General features: G+C 53.3%; 7 protein-coding genes across 7 annotated transcripts; 2 read left to right on the forward strand and 5 right to left on the reverse strand.

The window, feature by feature from the left end:
- Positions 1-730: 730 nt before the first annotated feature.
- Positions 731-1,901, reverse strand: CDV56_100240 (putative Golgi reassembly stacking protein; the record flags this gene model as incomplete). The annotated part of the gene is made up of 3 exons (XM_026753859.1): positions 731-1,531; positions 1,591-1,674; positions 1,728-1,901. 3 exons carry the CDS (start codon positions 1,899-1,901, stop codon positions 731-733), a joined length of 1,059 nt encoding a protein of 352 aa, XP_026615199.1.
- A 257-nt stretch (positions 1,902-2,158) lies between these two features.
- On the forward strand, positions 2,159-7,049 carry CDV56_100513 (uncharacterized protein; the record flags this gene model as incomplete). Its single annotated transcript, XM_026754132.1, has 8 exons — positions 2,159-2,241; positions 2,291-2,389; positions 2,438-2,730; positions 2,793-2,993; positions 3,386-6,548; positions 6,604-6,660; positions 6,730-6,909; positions 6,962-7,049. 8 exons carry the CDS (start codon positions 2,159-2,161, stop codon positions 7,047-7,049), a joined length of 4,164 nt encoding a protein of 1,387 aa, XP_026615200.1.
- A 550-nt stretch (positions 7,050-7,599) lies between these two features.
- Positions 7,600-10,666, reverse strand: CDV56_101364 (serine/threonine-protein kinase; the record flags this gene model as incomplete). Its single annotated transcript, XM_026754983.1, has 4 exons — positions 7,600-8,337; positions 8,399-8,461; positions 8,514-10,390; positions 10,441-10,666. The coding sequence occupies 4 exons, from the start codon at positions 10,664-10,666 to the stop codon at positions 7,600-7,602; spliced, it is 2,904 nt and encodes a 967-aa protein (XP_026615201.1).
- Positions 10,667-11,318: 652 nt separating this feature from the next.
- Positions 11,319-12,953, reverse strand: FPR4 (FKBP-type peptidyl-prolyl cis-trans isomerase; the record flags this gene model as incomplete). Its single annotated transcript, XM_026755510.1, has 4 exons — positions 11,319-11,524; positions 11,589-12,324; positions 12,386-12,802; positions 12,864-12,953. 4 exons carry the CDS (start codon positions 12,951-12,953, stop codon positions 11,319-11,321), a joined length of 1,449 nt encoding a protein of 482 aa, XP_026615202.1.
- A 491-nt stretch (positions 12,954-13,444) lies between these two features.
- Positions 13,445-16,967, forward strand: CDV56_102186 (putative DNA damage repair protein Mus42; the record flags this gene model as incomplete). Its single annotated transcript, XM_026755805.1, has 2 exons — positions 13,445-13,499; positions 13,558-16,967. The coding sequence occupies 2 exons, from the start codon at positions 13,445-13,447 to the stop codon at positions 16,965-16,967; spliced, it is 3,465 nt and encodes a 1,154-aa protein (XP_026615203.1).
- A 283-nt stretch (positions 16,968-17,250) lies between these two features.
- On the reverse strand, positions 17,251-20,488 carry CDV56_102664 (putative NRPS-like enzyme; the record flags this gene model as incomplete). Its single annotated transcript, XM_026756283.1, has 3 exons — positions 17,251-18,363; positions 18,412-19,411; positions 19,467-20,488. 3 exons carry the CDS (start codon positions 20,486-20,488, stop codon positions 17,251-17,253), a joined length of 3,135 nt encoding a protein of 1,044 aa, XP_026615204.1.
- A 703-nt stretch (positions 20,489-21,191) lies between these two features.
- On the reverse strand, positions 21,192-23,709 carry CDV56_103149 (Zn(II)2Cys6 transcription factor; the record flags this gene model as incomplete). Its single annotated transcript, XM_026756768.1, has 4 exons — positions 21,192-21,236; positions 21,301-22,219; positions 22,289-22,723; positions 22,781-23,709. 4 exons carry the CDS (start codon positions 23,707-23,709, stop codon positions 21,192-21,194), a joined length of 2,328 nt encoding a protein of 775 aa, XP_026615205.1.
- Between the last annotated feature and the right edge of the window lie 188 nt (positions 23,710-23,897).

The raw sequence follows: 23,897 nt of genomic DNA on the forward strand, positions 1-23,897 counted from the left end.
GACCAACATCTCCTCCCACCTCCTCGCCTACCCCGACCGACATCCTGACGGCCCAAGTCCGCCAGGCCCGTCTCTTCCTCTACAACCACTCCCTCGCCGCCGAGAACAGCTTCAACGACTTCCTCTCCCGCGCCCTGCACATCGAGAACGCCTTCACCAACACCATCGCCTCGCTCGCCCCCTCGCCCGAATCCGGCGAGCGCCTGCTCCCCGGCGGCGTCTACGTCGTCGTCGCCGCCATGGCCGGCTCCATCGTCTCCCGGAACCGCGGCATCTTCCTCCGCACGCTCTCCCCGCTTGCCTTCGGTACCGTCGCCGCTTGGACCCTGTTGCCTGTGACCATGCGGAACGTCTCCGACCTGGTATGGGAGTATGAGAAGAAGGTGCCTGTCGTGGCGGAGCAGCACCTGGCTATCCGGGAGAAGGCGGAGCACCTGTGGTACACCGGTGTGGCGCACAGCGGCATGGCCCGGCAGATGATGGAGGAGAAGATCGGTGAGACGAGGAAGAAGTTGGAGGAGTTGGTGAGCAAGGGACATTAGCCTCTTTTACTGTATACGGGCTGAGGGTGCTGACATCCCTCATTGCATTGTACTCTTAGCCGTCACTAGATCTGAACGATTCGCGGTTTTGTTTTTCTGACATTGCAAAGTAGATTTGATATGTTGCTATGCTTGTATGCTTGAAAGACTATTGGATTCTGCTGAAATATGGTATCTATTGAAAAAAGCTAGCCCTCTTGCTCCTCGGCTGGCGCCGGACTGCCAGCAGGAGGCGATGCGACTCCTGCCTTGGGCGGTGGAGGCAAGGGAGTCCCTTTCCGTGACGGGATATAATCCTGCTCCTTGCTCTTCTGCTCCCCCTCGGCAAAGTACTCATCGAACGCCAGGTTGGGCGATGAGCCCGCGTGACGTGTTCGGGCTGCTCGCCGCGGTGCAGGGGACCGGTTATTCGCCGGCGACGCCGACAAGGTCCTGTTGGGAGCAGATAACGGCGGAGGAGAGATCATGTTCGCGGGGACCAGGAAGCTTCCCGCAGCGGCGTCTGCTGTCTGGCTAGCATCCATGGCATGCATCATCGGCGCAGAGCTGCCGTCCTCCCTCGTCTCGAAGACGACCTCCCCCGGGCCCTCGACCTCCTCGCCGAGCCCGACGGGTAACCTGTGCAGCGCCCCGTAGCCTAGCTCTGCGCCGAGGGCGCCTTCGCCGCCCCAGCCCCGAGTCGGCACCAGCTCCACCTCTCGTACCACGTCGAATTCGCTGTTGTACACCCAGAGCACCAGTGTCCGGTTCAGGTGGTCTTCCACCAACTCCCCCAGCGCAGCATCGCCTCGTAATGTCCCGCTGGGCGTCCCGATAATGTAGTCTGAGTGCGGGAGGAGCCCTGCGCGGTAGGCTGGGCTCAGCGGGGATGGGATGGACAGCACATGCCAGATATGTTGTGTCGACGACAGCGGGGCGAGTTGTAAGGCGAGACCGAGTGTGGGATTCGAGGGCGGTACCGGTATAGAGACAGTGTGTGTTTTTTGGCCCTGTGTCAGTTAGTACTCCCCTGTAGGAAAAGGTCGAGTCCGCGACGCGAGGTGCGAACCTTTGCACTCCAGATCTCGAATGTGACGCTTGTCCCTGCGCAGTTGCGCACTTCGGTTGCGAAGAGGTTCGGGTCGGGATCCTCCTGCAGCCAGCTCGGTTAGCTCAGTCGCGGAGGGTGAATGCCAATGTACATACGATGGGATGCCCGTTGATCCCAACGATGAAATCAAACCATGGCTCTAGAGGTAGCTCGGGGTCTTTGTTGCGGAGAATCTGGAAGCCAAATGCGCTGTCTCCGTTGGGATTCCGAGGGTGCTGGACTGGCTCCGAGTCCAGTCGTCCGATGAATCTGTTCAGCGCTCCAAACATGATTCCACTTCTGTATTTGCTGATCAACAAACAAGGAGAAGGAGTGAAAGTTAGCAACCTGCTGGTGAGGAGAGCTGTCTTGTCCGCTGGTCTGCAAACAAAACAAACACCGTACGACCAGGAACCCGTTATCGGTTATCGATGGGCGTATCCATGATAAAGATCTATCAAGTTCTCAGTCAACATTTCTCGATGAACTGCTCAACCACTCCAGAATATGGGTCTTGACACACTGTCTCTCAATTGATCTACCTGAAATGGCGGGCAATTCTACGGATGAAGCTCCGCCGGAGGTTCATCACTACAATCACAAAGGTGAAGTGCCGTGGGATATTCAGAAGTATGTTTCCTGACCGATCTTCTGCCATTGTCCTCCACTGACTTTCTAGTTACTGGGCGCAACGATACAAGATATTCTCGAGATACGATGAAGGCATCTGGCTGACCGACGATGCCTGGTTTGGAGTGACACCAGAACCCGTCGCCAAGTTCGTCCCCTGCTGAAGCTTGCTCATGCTACTACTAAACCCCATCAGCAAGATCGCAGAGGATATCGCCCGATCAGCACCCGCAGGACGCAGTATCCTGATAGACGCCTTTGCCGGCGCAGGTGGCAATACTATTGCGTTCGCCCGGACAGGCAAATGGAAACGAATCTACGCTGTCGAGAAGAACCCCGCCGTCTTGCAGTGCGCCAAACATAATGCCCAGGTCTACGGCGTGGCGGACAAGATCACATGGTTTGAGGGTGATTGTTTCTCGATCCTGAAGAATCAACTCAAGGAACTCGCTCCTTACAGCGTGGTCTTTGCAAGTCCCCCGTGGGGTGGTATGTCCTTTCCTTTCTACTTCTTTGTTCGGGCCCTGCAGCTGTCTAACCCCGTCCTGCAGGCCCCGGGTATCGTTCGGATGAAGTGTTCAATCTGCGGACCATGGAACCCTACTCCCTCAAAACGCTGTACACCGAATACTCCCTATTCACAGAATACATCGTTCTCTATCTTCCTCGAACGTCGGACGTGAAGCAGCTGGCGAAACTGGTCAAAGACGGCGAAAAAGCCCCCGTGGTGCATTATTGCATGGAAGGAGCCAGTAAAGCACTGTGTATATACTATGGTGGCTTTGATCTTTGATCATCCATTACTTTCTCTCGAGGCCTGTATTTTTATTCGCTTTTCTATCTATGCAGTAGAATGGAAACTGAACTCAACCCACAATACTCTCGTCGCTGCGACCGCTGCACAAATTGCCACACCGACTACTTGATTCTGAAGCCAATCAAATGACTGTTCATCGCTTATTTCAAGTCTTCTGTAGTTGAGGCTGGTTGCCCATGTGAGCTGATTGCCCGATAAGGACTAGCGCCTTCTGCCCTCCCTCGCCTCTCTTGATTCCCGCCGCAGTCCATCTCTCTCCCACCCAACACTGTTCCTTCGTTTACATCTTACTTCGCTGACCCAGGTCGGCTGCGATTCCTTCCGCAGGTAGAGCAGGCCTCGGTACCTACGAGACGCTAATCTCGCTTTCTCGAGTCCCCGTCTGTTTCTATCGGCCTGTGTCTTACAGTCTTCCACCAACACCGCACCTGCGCAATTTCCCTCACAATACACGCTCTTTTCCCATCACCTTCAAAATGCCTCATGCGACGGGGCCGGGCCCCTCCGAGCCCGAAGATGCGGACTTTGAAAATGTGATGCGACAGATGAACGGACCTTTCGGGGAAGGCGGCATGTCGTTTGATTTTTTGACGAGAGAGCTGGAACCCGGCGAAAAGGCAGCCGACGCCATCGATTACGAAGATATCGACGACGATGATCTTCCCGAAGAAGAAGAACGAAACGGCGAACTCGCCGCGGAGAACGGAGCGGCGGTTGTGGACGATGAGGAGAAGGGTTTATTCGACGCGGAGGATGACCTCTTTGGGGACCGCGAGGACCGGCAGGCCCCGGGGGATGAGCTCGACGATCTCTTTGGCGAGGGACCCTCTTCGCCTGGGCCGGAGCAGATGGATCCCACTCGAGACCTGTTCTTCGAGGAAGAGGAAGAGACCAAGCCACCCGTCACAGCAAAGCCTGCCGAAGCACCCGCGCCGGAACCCGAGCCGATGATGACGATGGAGGAGGATGATGAAGAAGAACCGTTTGAGGATGATGGGACTGTAACTCCTACTGCGGAGGATATGGATCCTGCGGCCCTCCGAGCATGGAAACTCCAGCAAGCCCTGTTTGCCATGTCGGCATACGGTCCGGACAACCCGCCGGCACCTCCGGAGAACGTCGAGGAACTATTACACTCTTTGTTTCCCAAGTTCGATCGCAAAGCTCTCCCTCGCTTTCTCGAACTCATCCCTCACAAGAAGGCTTTCTTCCTCGGCAAGCAGCCCCCGAAACCTCCCAAGCCCGTCCTGCCGAGCAAAGTACATATCGAATTGTCACAAGATCAGGAGAGGATTTTCAAGGCAGGGGGTCAGTCGCATAAGCGGTCTCTCGATGCGGAACATCTAGGAATCGTCACCATCGCGGAGGTTACCCAGGAGGAGGAGGAGCCGACCGAAACCAGAGACGATGCTGACCACGACACCGATACTGACGAAGTTCTGCCTGGTGGCGTCACATTGCAGGATCTCCGTGTCGTGTGCTCTGACTGGGATATCAAGGATGATATCTCCATCATGGACATTGACGAAGAGCCTGCCAAGGACGCTGTGGAGTCGGCGGACGAGGAGGACTGGCTTGTGGAGACCACCCGCCCGGCAAAGAAGCGCAAGCTCGGTAGAGATCCCATGGACGTGATTGCGCTCTCTCACATCGACCTGCCTCTGCTCGATGATCCAGAGCAGGCTACCGCGCAGATCGCCAAGAAGGTGACGATCGACACGAACGACCCATTCATCCTTCTCGATGAGCGCGGTCCCGATGCCGTGGCCCAGAAACCCAAGGCTTTGGGCGATCTTAATCGGGAAGAAATGGACGTCAATGTCACCCGGCGTCTCACATCGCGCTACAACATTTCCAACGATCAGGCGTACGATATGCTGAAGCAGAATCATCAGAACAAGATTCGCAGCACCCTTGGCAATGTCACTCTCGAACACAGTATGCCCGCCCTTCGTTTGCAGTGGCCCTACTACAAGACCGAGCTGGCCAAAGCCGAAGCCAGATCTTTCCACCGTCCGGCCTTGTCCTTTCGGCCCGGTCAGACCTGCTGGTTCAAAAATCCTGCATACATCAAGCGCAAGCACCAAAAGGGCAAGGACGCCAAGACTCTGTACGACTCTACCAAGGCGTTGTCCATGGCCGACAACTCCAACGTGCTGTTGGTGGAGTACTCCGAAGAAAGTCCCCTCATGCTCTCCAATTTCGGCATGTCCAATCGATTTATCAACTACTATCGGAGAAAGAGCATGGAGGACTCCACGCGTCCAAAAGCCGAGATAGGCGAGACGGTCGTTCTCCTCCCTCAGGACAAGAGTCCCTTCTCCATCTTTGGTCATGTTGATCCCGGAGAGATTACACCGACCATCTCCAACTCCATGTATCGCGCTCCTCTTTTCCAACATCAATCAAAATCTACAGATTTCTTAGTCGTCCGCAGCAGCACTGGTTCTGGCGGCAGTGACTACTACCTGCGGAACATTGAGAATCTCTACGTCGCGGGACAGCAGTTCCCATCTGTTGATGTCCCTGGCCCACACTCGCGAAAGGTCACCACTGTTGCAAAGAATCGCATGAAGATGCTTGTGTATCGTCTGCTGAAGAAGAGTCCGGATCTAAGGCTGTCCATAAGTGATGTCACTGCCCATATCCCAGGCACGAGCGACATGCAGAACCGTCAGAAAGTGAAGGACTTTCTTCAGCACGACAAGGACTCAAAGTACTGGGTGCCCTTGGAGCCAGTTCCAGAGTCGGATACCATCCGCTCATGGGTCCAGCCGGAGGATGTGTGTCTCCTTGAAGCCATGCAGGTTGGCCAGCAGCACCTCCATGATACGGGCTACGGAAATGACGCCGAGACTGGAGGTGACGAGGATGAGGACGGCGAAGGCGAAAGCTTCGAGCAGCAGATGGCGCCTTGGAAGGCAACCCGCAACTTCCTCTTAGCATCTCAGGGCAAGGCAATGCTGAAACTACATGGAGAAGGTGATCCTACCGGCCGTGGCGAAGGTTTCAGTTTCATCAAGACCTCCATGAAGGGCGGATTCAAGGCCATTGGAGAGAGTGTGGAAGACAAGCTGGATGCCCAACGATTGAAGGAACTGGGCGGTCACAGCTACAACGTCGCGAGACAACAGAAGTCGTATGAGACATCCATCCGCCGAATCTGGGACTCCCAGAAGGCCAGTCTGTCCTCAACGGTGGAACACTCGGACGACGAAAGCGATATCGATCGCGAAATGGAAGAGGAGTTCAGCAAGCCCACGCCGCGCTCGGAAGCTCCGACCCCAGCGCCCAATCGTCGCGATGACGAGACAACCAGTCAGTTCAGCAAGATCAGCATGGCAGACCAGAAAGGCAAGGTCTTGCGTATCGTCCGGCAATTCAGGGATGAGAGGGGCGAAATTGTCCAGAAAGAGACGACGGTGTGGGATCCGCGTGTCATTCGGCACTACATGCAGCATCGTCATAAGATGGAAGCCTTGACCACCAAGTACGTGTTTGCACATTCTCTCCTGACTCTTCGTACACTAATTGACAAAATCTAGACTCGAATCCCTCCAACCAACCGGCGATCCCGAGGTGGATGCTCGCAATAAGAAGCTGTACGTTCCTCCCCTCCTGTCCCTCTTTCATCCACCAAGCAAAACTAACCACGTTGTCTCTCCGCACAGCCTCGAAAACGAACTCAGCCGTCTCAACCGCAACAAGGAACGCCGTTTCGCGCGCGAGAAGCAAAAGGGCGCCATCAAGGCCTCGACGGGCGACTCCCCGGCCGACGGCGGCAAGGCAGCAGGAACCCAGCGCAAATGCGCCAACTGCGGCCAAGTCGGTCATATCAAGACCAACAAGAAGTGCGTTCCCTCTTCCCACCTTTGCCCGGTAGGTGAACTAACAGGATGGCAGGCTCTGTCCCCTGCTGAACGGGACAATGAAACCCGAAGACCGCGTCAGTGACTCTGCGTTCGCCATGGGCGCTCCTCCTGCGATCTGATCTGATATCAAACTCGCACTATTCCTCTTCTTTCGGTAAAGAAATTGTCTCGATGATACCCCTAACGATCGGTTGCATTCTATCTTCCATTTTCCCCTTCCTTTCATGAAACATTTTTTCACTTTACGCAGGGCTGTCTTGCGTCATGATGGTCCTCTATTTCTGTCCGGGCATAAAAATTCTCTAGATACCTCGAGTTTGGGAGCATTGTTGGGCCGTTGGGTGTTTGGTGCCTTATGGTAGCGTGATTCTTCAACGTTCTACCTCGCAGTCGCGTTCACTTCTGATCGTGTATTACTCAAATCACAACTACTTTGCGTTCTCGTCCTATGGAAAATTCCGGGACACCTTGACATAGCCCACTCAGTAAAATATGGAAACGCGGGCGTAAGCCCATACGATTTCTGGCTCGGAGTCTGCCACTATATATAAATGTAGGTAAGGATACACAAGCCATTGACCAGGACTTCACATGGCTTGAGGGCAGCTCAAAACTGCTATTCGACAATCGAATAAACTTATGCCACGCCACCCAAGGGCTCTGAACATGTCAACATCCATATAATTCTGACAGGTGTCCCCGTCTAAACATTGATCGGCCCCGTTCAGGAGCAAGTGCCAGTGCGACTGCATTTGGCCGTCGGTATGTGTAGCCCAGAAATGCACCTCGCTTGCGAATGTCGAGAACTGTTTTACCAACTCTTGGGTCACGCAGTAACTTGTCTCGTGGTCTTCTCCGCTTGCGTTTGTCCTTCTTGCGGTGCTTGTCCTTCTTTGCAGACTCGAGATAGTCCTTCTTACTTGGCTGACTGCCTTCTTGCCGCGTTTGCACCTTTTCGGGGCCTGGTTCGTGAGCGTGTTCTCCGTCGGCCTCATCTTGCCCTTGGTTTTCCTCCGAGGTAAGAGAAACATCATCGTTGTCCATGGCCTGTTCATTGTCATCGAAATAGCGAGTATCTTCCCAGCCATCTACTTTGGGAGTGAAGGGCGGTTCGGTCAGATGATGTGTACGCCAGTTGATGCCATGGAAGAAGGGGTGTGCCTTGATGTCTCCGGCATCGTCCGCGTATACGTAGAAACCTTGGTAGTTCCGGTTTCTGCTATCGTCGAAAAGGATAGAACGCCTCAGGTTAGGCGGCAAGATCAATGGTTCATTGACCTTATACTTGCTCGAGGATAGGCGGTACTCCTTATCCTGGAGTAGCCGATTGATGAGATCGATTGCCTCCGTGGATACCATCAGATCGGCAGGTCTCTCAGCAGGAAAAAACAATGTTTGCACATGGTGCTTGCTTACTGTCAGCTCATGGACACTCCCCCTTAGATAGATATTTGATTGAGTAACTCACATGGATCTTCCACTTGGTCTCCTGCCGGTCCACAGAGGCAAACGGGGTGAATCCATAGAGGCACTGTTCAGAGTGCATTAGAAGCAATTGTGACCCTATCTTAGAAGGAAAGTACCTCGTATATTATGATGCCTACACTCCACCAGTCACATCGCCCGTCATACGCTTCACCTCGGATGATTTCCGGAGCCATGTATTGGCTGGTGCCAACGACGCTTCGGGCAAGTCTGCGCTTCTGGTTGTTGTCACGCCAGTCTAATACATTGGTTGATGGTGGGTTGCGGTCGAGCTTGACTTCGTTGTGATTCTTTGACGCATCGGGTGACTTCTCTGCTGCTTTCTTCGCTTCTTCCCTGTCTTCTCTGTCGCCGTCAATCTTAATTCCAAGCTTTTCAAGCAAGGAGTACCGATGGTCGTTGTAATAGGCTTGATCATGTGCCCAGTGACCGTCAAAAGCTAGACCAAAGTCAGAGATTTTCAGATGACCAGAGGATGAGATCAAGAAGTTGTCTGGCTTGACATCCCGGTGAATCCATCGAAGTTTGTGAGCCTCCTCGATACAGAGTATCATTTCTGCAGCATACCATCTCGTGAAGTGCTCTGGCAGAATGTTTCTTCGCATCAAGAGGCCAAGGAAATCCCCGCCCACCATGTAGTCCATTATCAAGTAGAGATAATTGTGATCCTGGAAGCTTGCGATCAAGGGGACTACCCAGCGAGATTTTGCCGAGGCAACGAGGAAGTCTCTCTCTGCTCGCAAATGACCCTCCTGACTGTTGCGTATCATCACTGACTTCCGTATCACTTTCATGGCAAAGACATCTGTCCTTGCACGGGTCATGGGGTGTCGACGCTCACGTTCGGCTCCACTAAGAGCTGACCGCAGGGAATTAAAGCGATCCTTTCTGAAGGAAGAAGATGATGAACCTTCGCTGATGCAATAGACCGAACCATCTTTGGGTCTTTTCTCCTTCACCAGTCGCACAACACCAAAGCTTCCTCGACCAAGAACTTTGACCACTTCATAGCCAGCCAGGGCCACTGTCTCATCGCGGCGGGCGCGGTGAGGGCGAGACTTCAGTAGACGGTATTGACGTAAATGCTCTCGTTCTTGGTCAAGCCATTTTTTCCTTGCTCTGGCCTTCTCTTCTGGGGCGAGTGGGGATTTATGGATGCATCTTTCGAGCTCGACGCGACGTTCCAAGCGCGGATCCCCGCTGCGAAAGATGGTATTGAAATACGTTTCGAAGAATATTTTTGCGTTAGCAGTTGCTTCAACAGTGTGAATAGACGGTGTAACGTTCGGCGACTCCTGAATCGGAGTCAGAGCTCTGTGAGATCCCTGGTCTGGAAGGGATAGGCGCTGATCCTTCGGAGCCACGTTCTGCGACGACTGTTTCCAACCATCCGCAAAGGAGGAAGGTTCTTCAGAGGTCGGAGGAGTAGAGTTTGTGCTCACGGGTGAGCCGCTGTCACAGGGAGAAGTCGACGGACCGTCGCTATCCTGGGCATCGTTGGCGCCATCACCTTGCTTGCTGAGAGGCTGATTCGGAGACACGAAGTGAACAGCCCGAAGATTTGGTCGTGATCGTAGATGTGAGCGGCGGATGACAGTTGGATATCCAAATGCGGTTGATAGTTTGTAAGCGACGATATCAGTCAAGACGGCCGAAGTTGAATTGGTGCGACGAGTATCGAAGGTCGGAGGATGAGTGGACTGGACAACATCGGTCTTCAGAAGACGCGGCTGAAAGTCTGTGCCTTCCGCAACCTTCTCGCATGTTTCTATTCGGTCTTTGGACGAGTCGAGCAAAGTGCTGGAGCTTCTCTGGGCTGAAATTTCCGCGGTACGAACGCAAGGACACGCCCTAGATTGCGTGCTTTTGTAACTGAGAGTGTCTTTTGTTGCGTATGAACCAGAGGATTGAGAGGATTCAGCAGGATTCGTTCGATGCATCGAAGTCTCTTCTTCCCTAGGCTGAGCTTTTCCGGCTGCTTTCTCTATTAGCAAGTCTCTAATCGTTTATGCCGAGGCAGCGTACCGTTGAAGGAGCTGCGGAGACCTAGTAACGTTAGGAGCTTGGAACTGTTGCGCTTGAGACGCGCGCTGATCCTGCCCCGACTGATTTGCTCAGATGCTGAAGAAGGGGATGACTCTTCCGAGATTTTCTGATCGTGCGAAGACAGACAAGAACTGCCACCGCGCTCAACGGCGTCGTAAACCGCTTGACAGCCACCAGCTCCCTCTGAGCCGGCCTGATGTGCCATCTTCTCCACAGCCAGGCTTTAGTTGAGAGCGAAAGACATGTATACGGTACTATGGTCGAACGAATATACTTAACGATAGTACGGCCGGTACAATGAAGTGAAGGAATGTATAATACCCGATAAACCATGCAGGCCATCGAACGGGATGCCGTGGTGTTGAGAAGTTGAAATTGAGAGGGAGGACGGGATAAGAGAGGGTGGGATTGTTGGAGTATAATAAGAGGAAAGAACGACCGTGGTAGGCAAGACAGGATAGGAAGGCGCATCAGTGTCTGGACAAGAGAAACAGCGTCTTTGGTGGATAATCTGACGTTGAGTGACTACGGAGGGTTAGTAGAAGGAACGCAAAGTCATAAGATCCAAATCTATCATTGAATGATACAACAAGAAGAAGCACACTTGTATAGACGAGGAAGAGATTTGGACTCCGTGCGATATCCTCATCCCTGCTAGATGCATGGCGTAGCTGTGCAATAGAAAAACAAGTCGGATATCACAGGAATTCATAGTTCAAACAAAAACCCCTAAACACCTTTTTTGGACAATGAAACAAAGGACATTATATGAAACAGAAAGATGCCAATGTGGACAGAGGGTGACACCGAACGTGAACAATAGACCGTCTCAAGACACAAGCAGCCAACAGAGATGCTTATTTGATCTCCAGGAGCTTAACGTCGAAGATCAACTTCGAGTTGGCAGGAATGCCAGGAAGAGCCTTCTTGCCGTAGGCCAGGTGAGAAGGGATCGTGATACGACGCTCACCACCGACAGCCATGCCAGCAATACCAATGTCCCAGCCCTTGATGACCTCACCCTTGCCAAGCTTGAATGTGAAGGGCTTGCCCTTCTTGTTAGCTATTGAGAAGAAAAGCCGTCAGTGCTCTATCCAATATTGTCTCTTTGCATAACGATAACATACCATCAAAGACCTTGCCGTCCTCGAGCTTGCCGATGTATCTCATGGCAACAGTGTTGCCGGCCTTAGCAGCGGCACCCTTTCCGAGCTTCTTGTCATCGATCTTGACACCCTTGACCTCCTTGACACCAAGAGTGCCGGTGGTGGTCTCCGCTGGCTTCTGGGCGGAAGGAGTAGGGCCCTGCTCAAGGTTCTTGGCGAATTGAACCTTCTTGGCCTCCTTGCCCTCCTTAGCCTCCTTGGCCTCCTTCTTCTGCTCAACAGCGGCCGCCTCTCCATTATTCTTCTTGAGCTTCTTCTGCTGCTTCTTGCTCAAGGCAGGCTCGCCGTTGGCAGCAGCCTTAGCCTTGCCGTCCTTGGCCATCATGTCGTCAAGTGCCATCTCCTCGTCGGAGTCAGCGGTCCGCTTATTCTTGCCCTTGGAATCAACCAGCTTGGGGGCCTCTTCTTCATCACTCTCAATCTCGGTGACCCTGGGGTTAGCCAGACCGTCGAGTTCATCCTCCTCCTCGTCGTCCAAAAGTTCATTGATGTCGAGATCAGCCAGGTCATCTTCATCGGGAGAAAGGTCGTAGTCGTCCTCGTCATCCTCGTCGTCCTCATCCTCATCATAGTGGGAGTGGCCCTCCTCAGCAGGAATGACGTAGTTTCCGGTCAGGTAGACGGTGTGTGTTCCAGTGACCTTGAAGAAGACGCGCTCGTCCTCAGCAACAGTGATGTCCAAAGCTTGCTGGCAGTTCTGTTGCACGGCATTAGCATTTGCAATCATTGGTTGGACTGAAAACTTGTTAAAAGCATACTCTCTCAGGATCCAAGGTACAGACGACCATCTCGTCAAGCTCCAGTCCTTCATCCGACTCGTCATCTTCATCGTCATCCGTAGCAGGGCCCTTGCCCTTGACGAGCTTGGAGATGGCAGCCTTCAGATCAAAGTCTTCCTCATCGTCCTCGTCATCCTCGTCGTCCTCATCCTCGAGCATCTCCTTGAGAGCGGCAGCCTCCCTGAGTTTGCGGGCCTTTTCCTTGTCGCTGGGACCGCCGTTAACTTCCTCATCATCAGAATCCTCCTGCGAGTCGTCCTCGTAGTCGTCGTCCGACTCATCAAGGTCCATGTCTGGGGGAGGGCGAACAAGCTTGAGAGTAGCTCTGGGGCGGGTCTGTCCATCCTCGAACTCGGGAGTCTCATCAGGATCAATGGCAGCCATGCTCACGCGGAACTATCATCGGCAATTAGGTTATTGCATCCCATCAATTGATACCCTCCAATAGAATACGAACCATAGCAGCGGCATCGGGAACCGCAGGAATCAGAAGTCCTCCAGGAGGAACCCTGAGGGCATAGACTGCGACAGGCTGAACAGCGGACATTTTGATTGAATGCAGATAGCGAAAGGAAGGGCAAATGCAAAAGCAGAAAAATGACAATGAGATGAAAACTTAAGTTATGAAAGAAAGGTAATCCACGAAAGTAGATTTGAGGAATGGAATAAGAAGAGAAAGGAAAACTTTTGAGATGATGAAGAGAGTCTCTGAGCTTTGGGATCGACTTTTTTTTCTGCAATGGAGAAGCGGTGGAGCCTGAGGTCTCCACTTATTTTCTTTTTTTCAATTTTTTTCCTTTTTTCTCCCTCTTTTCCATGGAAACAACCCATCGACCAATCAGATCGTTCACCGCCTTAGGCTCAACTATTTTCTGCCGCTGTTCGCCGCCTTAGAGCTTCCCCCCTCTTGTCACATGACGTCGTGTCGGTCGTTCGCGTCCTACGCCACCCAACACGAGTCGACATTGATCTTCTTGTCACTCTAGGTGATATCTCTGAGGCTGTGGTGTCTTATGATGCTCCTCCTCCTAGCCCATCATGGGCTCTATTCTTGATGCAAACTCCGGCGCTGTGCGCAAGCGCATCGAAAATCGTGCGTACAATTAGCTACCGCTCCCAAGCATAACGTTATACTCACTTTCAATATCTAGATCACTTCGACGATGAAGAAGGCGAGGAATATGAAGCGTCGAAGTTTGGTGGCTTCGGCGACTATATGCGCCGCAAGAAGATCAAGTTGCAGAATCTGGACGCTGAAATACGCTCCTCCTCTCCGGATCGGCCCCCCATATTCCGCGGCATTGTCGCACATGTCAATGGCTACACTCAACCATCCCTACAGGACCTCCATCGTCTCATAGTAAGCCACGGTGGTGGTTTTCTTCAATATTTGGACGGCAAGACCGTAGCGACCCATATCATTGCCAGCTCTTTCACACCCAAGAAGCGTGAAGAGTTCAAGAGATATCGTATCGTCAAGCCGGCATGGGTGGTCGAAAGCGTCAAGGCCGGCCGCTTGCTCCCGTGGGACGCGTTCAGAGTAGTCGATGAGGGTCATGCTCAGAAGGTTCTCAACTTCGATAACGGCCGACTTCTCAGCCAGGCAAATACACAGCAGTCCGGTTACAGAGATCAATCAGATAACAGCTGGTACACATCTCGACTGAAAGGCTTAGAAACGCCGGCCAAAGAAGTTGCTTCTGACGCAGAACCTCCTGAAATTCTTGAACAGACTTCTGCGGATGACGAAGCCACGAAAACGGGCACTCAATCGGACTATGGCGATTTTCCTAGCTTTGCCTCTTCTGACCCGGCTGGGGACAAACCTGACCCATCAAAGTCTGAACAGAGCGACACACCCAAACTTTCATGTGCTGAGGATATCACAGCAGCTGAAATAGGTCGTAGCATGTCCCCGCAATCTCCAGCGGGCGTAGCCAACCCAGATCTGCCGCTCACTCGAGAATCCGTGCCTACCAGAACGGAAATGACCTCAGAGGAGTATAACGCGCAGCTTTTGTCGGATCCCAGGATGCGCAATTCAAGTGTTGTGAACCCGGAATTTCTTCAGCAGTACTACCGGGAATCTCGCTTGCATCACCTATCAACGTGGAAAGCCGAGCTCAAGGCTCAGCTACAATCTGCCGCGAAGGAAAAATCTCACTCTCAAGCTGGCCGCAAAAAGCCGGTTCCAGGAGCAAGACGCTATATTTTACATGTGGACTTTGATTGCTTCTTCGCGGCCGTGTCGACGCTGAAACACCCGGAGCTCAAAGGCCAACCGGTAGCTATTGCACACGGTCCTGGCTCTGGCTCCGAAATTGCCAGTTGTAACTATCCTGCGCGCGCGCGGGGCATCAAGAACGGAATGTGGATGAAGGGTGCTCTGCAAGCCTGTCCGGAGCTGAAGGTCTTACCGTACGATTTTCCTGCTTATGAAGAAGCGAGCAAGAAATTTTACAGTGCTGTCCTTGCGGTTGATGGTGTTGTCCAGAGCGTGAGCATTGACGAAGCCCTTATTGATATCACGACGCAATGTCTCGCGGCCGGAGGTTCAGACGGGCGAGGGATATCAGAAGGGTCCATCTACCGCGAACAGGCCAAAGCAGACGAGATCGCCCAGAATCTGCGAGAGTCCGTGAAAGCGGCGACTGGCTGTGACGTTTCTGTTGGCATCGGTGGAAATATTCTACTGGCCAAAGTTGCGCTACGAAAGGCAAAGCCCGCTTGCCAATTCCAACTAAAGCCAGACGGTGTATTGGACTTCATTGGCAATCTCACGGTGCAGGATCTGCCTGGTGTCGGATATAGTCTTGGGGCGAAGCTGGAGGAGCTTGGTGTTAAATTAGTGAAGGATGTCAGAGACCTCTCTCGCGAGAGACTGATTAACCATCTTGGACCCAAGACCGGTATGAAAATCTGGGAATATGCTCGCGGTATCGACCGAACGGAAGTCGGTAATGAAGTTCTCAGGAAGTCGGTCTCAGCTGAAGTCAACTGGGGGATTCGCTTTGTGAATCAGACTCAGGCCGAGGACTTCGTGAAATCTTTGTGCGAGGAGTTACACCGCAGACTTGTCGATAACTTGGTCAAAGGCAAACAGCTGACGTTGAAGGTGATGCGAAGATCTGCAGATGCGCCATTGGAGCCTGTCAAACACCTTGGGCATGGGAAATGCGATGTTTTCAACAAGAGTGTCGTACTGGGCATAGCGACCAACGCCCCGGAGGTCCTTGCAAAAGAGGCAATCTCCATGCTTCGCACCTTTGGAATAACGCCTGGTGATTTAAGAGGCTTGGGGGTGCAGATGACGAAGCTTGAACCTCTCAAGTTAGGGCCTACCGACAAGCCTGAAGGCAGCCAGCAGCAGCCCAAATTTAAGGCGTCCCCTGTGAGAAAAAGTCATGAGCATGTCCTGGATCCTGACGACTTGGACAGCCCTCACAAAGCAGACGCCGCAGCCGTCAGTCATGGCCCGTCTCTGAATGACGATTCATACAAACCTTTGAACATCTCCGGGACCCAATTCATCATGCCGTCGCAGGCTGACCCCAGGGTCATTGCTGAACTTCCTAGTGATATCCGGTCGAAGCTGATGTCGCAGGGCAAAGGGCGACCTGTGTCTCGCTCGGCCTCGCCTTGCCCACCCGCACGTGGGACGCAACAGTCCACAGCCACGGCACTCCCTCCCCAGTCGCAGCTGGACCCGGACACTCTGGCCGCTTTGCCGGAAGATGTTCGTGCTGAGATTTTGGGATACTATGAACAATCCTCAAGCACTCCAGAACCTCAACCAGCCGTTTCGTCTGTTCCCAGCTCGCGTCCAGCGTCATCCGGCAGCCTCAGGATTAAGAAGCCGTCAACCCCGACAAAAAAGCGACGCGGTCGGCCCAGTACCAAGGCCGCGGGCAACATAACCCTCACGCAGTCCAACTTCGTTGTCGCAAGACCCACGCCATCCTCGGTCAGTACCGAGGAGCAAGCATCGTCACGGCAGCCCTCTCCATCCACAGATCCCGAAATTTCCGCCGAATTCCTCGCAGCCCTACCGGAAGACATCCGCCGGGAAGTCCTCGAAGAGCAGAAACGGGCGCGTATGCTCCAACGCTCAGGCATGCAACCACCCGCTCCTCGAAGGATCGGCCCATCAAAACCATCCGCCTCTGCGCCCGCAGCACAGGAGAAGCGCCTCCGTCTTCCTCCGCTCCCGGAACGACCGACATTCACCTCCAAGAAACTGACATGTCTATCCGATCTCCGAGACGAGGTCGGCGCATGGCATGCAGCCTTCGCGGACGAAGGTCCGTTCAACGAAGACGTTGACGCGCTCGCTCGGTACCTGAAAAGCGTCGTCCTCGGCGAAAAGGATATTGACAAGGCTGTGTCGGTCGTTACCTGGCTGATGTGGCTTGTTGAGGACGCAAAAGCTTCACGAGCGAGCGAGTGTCAGACTGGCAGTTCTCAGGGTACAATTACCTGGGATGAGGCCGTTCGATCTCTACAGAATGGCATTAGCGAAGGTGTGGAGGAGAGGGGATTACCGCCCGTTGAGTTTTCGTAGCGTGCACACTTGTGCGTGCATATACCGTAATGTATATATCAAGATAGTTACGATTCGATATGATGATCAGCATAACGTTAGAGCAAGTCTATCTACTTTAGTTGATATATGTTGCCGCTAAATATAATGATCTTGTGGTATAGATATCTTGAGCTTTAAAGGTCCATTCCAATGAAGATATATATAGATGGCGTTTAGTCTAGATCAACGCTATACAAAAGCCAAGACGCATCACAACGACTCGATATATTCTACCGTCAGCGCCAAACAATCTCCTGCCTTCTCACCAGCATTCCTTCCGGAAATACTCCACCATCTTCGCCACAAGCTCCTGACTCAACGGCTTCGACTCCGCCAACGTGTGCGAGACCTCCCTCGCCTTCTCCGTGTGCCAATTCAGCAACCGTCGAGGCCGGTCAGTGTCATACTTGCTCACGAAGAAATCGACAAGCTTGATGGGCGGGTTGACGGCCGGGTCAGGGTTCGACCGTCTCAAACGAGCGACCCAGGCGCGCTGCTCGAGTGCCTCGAACTCGAGGCCCGCGGCGTGGAGGAACGGCAGGAGATCCCGGGTCCAGTGGAAGGGATGGGGGCTGACGATGTTGAAGACTTGTCCGGGATCTACCGCGGAATTGTCGCCGGAGAGGGAGAGGGAGATGTCGACGACGGTGCCTGCGACGGTGTCGACGGGCAGCCAGAGCGGGGATTCGTCGAGGGCCGGGAGGGCGCCGATGGTCTTTGCGCACTGCAGCATGAGGGGGATGGCCTCTGTTGCGTTCCAGATGCCGTGCTGCTGGTCGCCGATTACCTGGCCGATGCGCAGGACGCGCGCGCGGAGGCCGGTCTGCTGCGCCGCCTGGAGGGAGATGTGCTCGCCGACGAGCTTGGACTGCGCGTAGCCCATGCCCTGGGCGTAGCTGAGTTTCTTGGGGAGGGCCTCGGGCACTTTTGGGCCCTCTGTGTTGACGGCGGCGCTGACGGATGAGCAAAAGTTGAAGGTGGCGGGCGTGGGTCGCTGGGCTTGAAGGCATAGGTCGATCAGGTTCTTGAGGCCGCCGATGCTGTCTCTTTCGAAGCTGCTTAGCTGCATGTTGAAGTTGACGGACCAGGCGCAGTGGATGACGTCTGTGATTTGCGAGGTCAAGGTGTAGAACGTTGATGATTCGAGGCCCAGAGTGGGTTGCGAGAGATCAGATGGGAGAGCGACGAGCTTGCTGCGAGCAATATCGGACATGGCGGCGTAGACATTTCGGGCTCGCATCGATTTGAGCAGGCGGTCGTAAGCCTCAATTGTTGAGCTGGCACGGACAAGGCAGTACACCTTTTGTACGTCTTCGAGTGCGGAAACATGCGCGGCAACATGGCTTCCAAGGGATCCAGTGGCGCCCGTGACAACCTGGAAGTGTTAGCTGTGACGCTACCATGGACGAGATGACAAACTCACAATATATCTTCCGCTCAACCCATTCGGAACAGGCCTATGCTGCTCGAACTGGCTGTACTTTGAGATGAGGGCACTCATTTGCTCCTCGACAGGTACGATGCCTTCGGAGACCCCAGAGCTTAAGCCATTCAGAAAACGAGCCAATGCATTGATTGTAGGATGCTCGAACGCAACGTTCAATCCGAGCTTCTGCCCTTTTGTGTCTAGCTTCTTCATAAGAACAGATCGCAACTGCGTAGCCTGCAAAGAATCCATCCCGAGGCCAAAGAAGTCCGCGTCGTCGGTCAAAGCCAGGCCGTTTTTCAGTGGTAACAAGCCCTGAAGCTGCTCTCTGAGAAAGTCCTTCAACTCGGCTTCTGAAAGAGTCAATGTCCCGGTCGAGGCATCCTCTGCCTCGTATGCCTCCTCAATCACATTGCTGAAGGCCCGATAGAAAGCCTGCCTGATGACCGTCCCCTTATCCGTCCGAGGGTATTGCGTATCGGACGCGAGTATTCGAACCATGTTCCTGGAAAGCTGGCCAAACGCAGGCATTGTCTCGTTTGCCCGTGCCACGGCAGGCCAGATGCCTTCAATGAATTCCTCGTCAGCTACAGCTTCGGTGTCAGGCGCACGAATGACCACCAGTCCGATACAAGCCTTTCCTGCTCCAAAGACAACGGCTTCAGAGACCGCATCATGCTGTCTGACTCGACCCTCCATGTCCAGCGGATTGACCTTTTCGCCATTGACGAGGACAATCGTGTCGTCCAGTCGAGCGTAGTACTTGTACGCTTTTATCGTGGGATGTTTGAGGAAGAGGTCCTTTGTTGCGTAAGAACCATCCGGTCGGTTGGACAGAACCTTTGAAGGCCAGCCGTCGAGCACGATCAACTCAAAAATCCCAGGAGAACGCTCCTCGAACGCCAGATACTTCTTGACCAGCTCTGAGGGCCGCACCCAGTCCCATCCTTTGTCTTCGGGTGGTCGAAAAGAGGTCATCAATTGGCCCGTTTCAGTCCTGTGCATCCGTCAGAGTGGCTTCAAGTTGTATCCCGGCACCCAGAAATACTTACGTTCCATAGTGACTGATCAGATTGACTCCGTTCTCAACAAGGAGATCTCCCAGCGAATCGGGACAAGCAGAACCCCCGAACATGACTGCTTTCAACTTGGCCAGGACAGCAATGCCTTCCTTAGATTCGGCGAGAAGTTTCAGTGCATAGGGGACTCCGTAGAAGATCTCAAACTCGTGCGAACGCATAATATCCAACAGATACTGCTTCGTGAGCGGCAACTCCGCATTGTACAGACGCAAGGACTTGCACGAGTGCACTGCGCGGAACAGACAGCTGAGTCCATGATTATGGTACAAAGGCAGCGTGATGAACCCGGTCATGTTCATGTTGCCTGCATAGTTCCTGATGACAGCGCTCTGGGTCTGGAAAATAGGCTTGGGGAGCCCGGTCGAGCCACTCGAGTGGATAATCCATGCGATATGCTTCGATTCAACCTCAGGATCCAAATGCGGCATGAGATTCGTATCGACGACTTCGGTAATCGGGTAATCATAGTGCCCCTGCGTCGGAATCTCATCGACCAATAAGTTCGGAATCCGCTGCTTGATCTCTGCAGCAGTCTCCCTGAAGGAGCTGTGGATGAAAATATGCTTCGCGTGCGTCTTTTCCAGCAGAGACACGTACGCATCGACGGATATCCTCGTCGAGAGGAGCAAACCTGCATGGCCGAGCTTCGTCAAAGCCAGAAGCATGACCAGGTAGTTAAGATCAGACGGTCCCAGCAGCGCAACGACAGCTGGCTTTTCCGATGAAGTCGTCCGCGGGGGGGCCCGGTCAGCAATGGCTTTGGCGACTCGAAACGCGAAGACATCGAGTTGATGCAGCGGGTAGTCCACATAGTCAATGCCAGTCCGCGGGTATGATATCACCGGTTGCTGCGATGGTGGTAAAGATGCGCGGTGCCGGACAAGCTCATCGACTGTCAAGGGCTCTCTGTCGTATACTTCCGGACGAGCCCTGTTTTCCGGATCATGCCCTCCAGGAAGCGTTGTTATTGGGGCAAGTGGCGAGGATAGCATGGTCGGTAGATATTGAACCGAGGACTCCAACAGAATGCGGAGAGTTGTCCTTTCGAACAAGTTGGTATAAGTGAAGGGGACCAAGTATATTTAAACCCATCTTGACTTGATCCCCACACGTATGACATCTGTGAATGATCTTCAAATCCGACAGTCGCAGGCTTGCATCCAGATCTTCCTGTCGTGGAGGGCGGAAATTGTTGGTGCAATCTCTCGGATATTAATCCGAGCGGAGATGAAGCTATGCCCACAGCCATTGCGGTCTCTCTGCCCTATTTAGCCAGTAAATTTGAGCGTCGGTTTGCAAGGTTGCTGGGTATTGCACTGCTATATCCGGTAATTGATCAGAAAAGACTTGTCAGTGTATCGCTTGCTTTTATTCTACCGAGCAGTTTGTCTGCCAGCTCACCCTTGTCAGCGGCCCACCAAACTTCACTACTAATGCCTCTGGAATAGATCCTTCGAGCTGCAAAACGCTCCCTAGTCTGCAGACAAGAAGTATCGGACTCTAGAATGATCAAAGCTCATGTCCAAAGTGAGTCGAATGCATTGAGAAGTATTCCCCTGCAATAGGAAGCACGCATACATCCATTATCAATCAGTAACATAGTGAGCAAATGTTCTGTATCGTCTCTGCATAAACAGTAGATAAAAGTATCGCATAACAAGCAGGACCATTACAAGGAGATTCAGAACAGCAAGCTCAGAAAGGCATCGTAGAAGGATCATTCGGAAGACTCGAGAACGCCTGAATGAAGACCAGTAAGCATGTCGACGGAAACTGCCAGCAGCTGGAGTGGACATCTACTTACCCAGGAATCGAGCTGAGCCCACCAGATCGAGCCCTCAAGATTATCAACAATACCGAAGTCCTCAGAAGCCCCGAAGGGCCCTTCTAGGAAATCCGGCGGTTGGATACCGCCAGGTGCGGGCTGGTGGATCGTCGCGTTGGTAAACATGGAGGTCGGTTGCTCGACATGCACCGGATCTGCATGCCCTTGACCCGCCATGAGAGTCTCTTTATCTCGTATGGAATTGCTGCGGAGATTTTCATAAGAGTTTTCCAGAGTTTCAGGCTGAATAGGTGATCCAATCTGCCGATGTACTTCCCTTCTCAACTCCTCCAGGATAATGCTATAGCGGCGGCTAGGGCAATTCTTGCGGGTAGCCTCAGCCAGATGTTGTTGGCAAGTCTCTGCAAGATTGAAGAGAGAGTGAAGATAGCCGCTGTCTTCTACACTCCTCGGGGAAGCCGTGTTAGGATCCGAGGCGAGTCGATGTTGTTGAATGGTGTGGATATAGACCACGATGATGGCGCAGAAGCACACATAGTGCGTAAACCAGAATGACTGGATCAAGACAGCCTGCTTGGCCAGGCTATCCACTAATTTCATCACGTCTTCCGCAGCGTCTATACATTTGCGCACGTGGCTCGAGACCATCGGATGCGGAACCGATGGTCGACGACTGAGATCCGTAAAATCATTCAACAGAAATGACCGGGTCGCATGGATCATCGCGTGTGAATACGCAAGCTGCAAAACCTGACTCTGTCTGCAAAGTGGCGGGATCAGACTCGTCGCTCGGACACTGTTGAACAAGGGTGGCGCAGTCTCTTTCCATTTCTCGAGTTCCGAGGCAAGGCGAGCGGCAGTCTCAAGAGGCGAGTCTCGAGTATAAGGGTTGATAGTGTAAAGCTGTCGAGAGATTTCACCCAGTATACGCCCAAGCCTGCCAAGTTGAAGACTTAGCTTCGGTTGCATGCAGGGATGGCACAAAAACGAAATTGAATCGACAAACCTGTAGTGAAGCACGGACGCAATCATCAAGCAATCTGGTGAACCGGTCCGGCGCCGCGGATCCTCCTGCAACATATCTTCGTCATTGACCTCATCCGGAAATTCTTGATCGGTATCTTCGTCATGCAGCAACCGCGGTCTCCCAAACATGACGTTGAGGTACTTGTCCAGCGTATAAGCGCTCCAAAAAATCCGCTTGCGGAGTTGTTGCTCAAGATAAGAGTTGCCGTGCTTCGACATCTTCGCGGGCCATCTTCGATGCAATCCGAGAGCCGTCACTAGCTGGAGAGCCGTGCCGAAGGTATACCAGCATTCATTGGCCCGCGATGATGAAAGCAAATAGAGACATTGGCCTAGTCGTGCTTGGACGGTCTCTAATCGAGGGGGTCCGGATTCCATAGAAGATGCCCATCTAGACGCCGCATACCATCGTTCGCTGTAATCTCTGAGTGTTTGAAGATGAGAAAGAGAAAGTGAGTGTGTAGATGCTCACCTTTCATTGCAAAATTCGCCTGGATCACCAGGCCTCTGCTCCTCATACAGAGTACCTACAGCGAAGACCATAAGTACGATGGCAGTCCGGGCTACCATAATGCCGGTCGGTGGGTTCGCGAAAGAGACATTGTCTTCATAAACCTGCTTGAGCCATTCCTCCACACTACCTCTGTGCAAGAAACGGTAAGTCACCATCGAGAAGTCAAAGTAGATGCCCACAAGCTCCAGAGCTTTTTCGAAAGGGGGTAGCGTGAAGCCAGCCTCCTGGTAGTTCGAGTAAGGCTTATCCCCGAACTTGAAAACGGATGTATTCCTGGAGACAGATTCATCCTGCAGTTCGTCAGGGATAGCCGACGACTCATCCTGATGAAGGCGACTCCAGACGCGACTCAAGAACGAGACCCCGGACGCCGGCCCGAGATAGTTACCCTCAAAGTCCGTGACCACTGGGTCCGGCGAATCACGCCGCGACACCTCAGAACCAGCTTTACAAGGCTGCGGGAGCAACCCCACCGTAGTCCTGGGCGAGTCTCTCGACGATCGCGGGGAGATCGAACTCCGCGCAGGACGAGTACCTCCCCGCGCATGACCCTCATCCGCATAATTCACCAACGACGGCGGCGCAGGCAAAGGATCCGGCGGCAGGCCCCTCGAGTACGCCGCATTGTACTCACAGCGGAGCGAAAGTCGGGCACATCTCACACACGGCAGCGTCCCCGTACACCGTGTCTTCTTCTCCTTGCAGTAGTCGCATGCCCGTGTAATCTTCTGCCGTTGCACAGGGCCCTTGGCTGCTGGCGACGATGAGTCAGATGCCTTTCGCTTCCGCCGAGCGAGGTGCGGGCCGTCTGTGCTAATTCCGACGGCGCTGTCATTTCCGGGCGATAGCTGTGTAGTATTGACCCTCGTCATAAGAGTAGCCCCCATTGGTTCGGAAGGCGAGACGACGTGGCAGGTCGTTTTCTAGGCATGAGACAGCGTTGTGGAGATTTCCGTTCCTACTTGCTTCTTTTCCTTTTCCGCTGCCATCGCACAAGCATCAGAAGACAGACGTTCGAAGTGGGGAGGTATGACTCTAAGATGGAGAATTTTCCGAGCGAATTTCGGGAGAGGTC

The sequence above is a fragment of the Aspergillus thermomutatus genome (assembly GCF_002237265.1).
Source record: "Aspergillus thermomutatus strain HMR AF 39 chromosome Unknown NODE_72, whole genome shotgun sequence".
In the NCBI taxonomy this organism is placed as follows: domain Eukaryota; kingdom Fungi; phylum Ascomycota; class Eurotiomycetes; order Eurotiales; family Aspergillaceae; genus Aspergillus; species Aspergillus thermomutatus.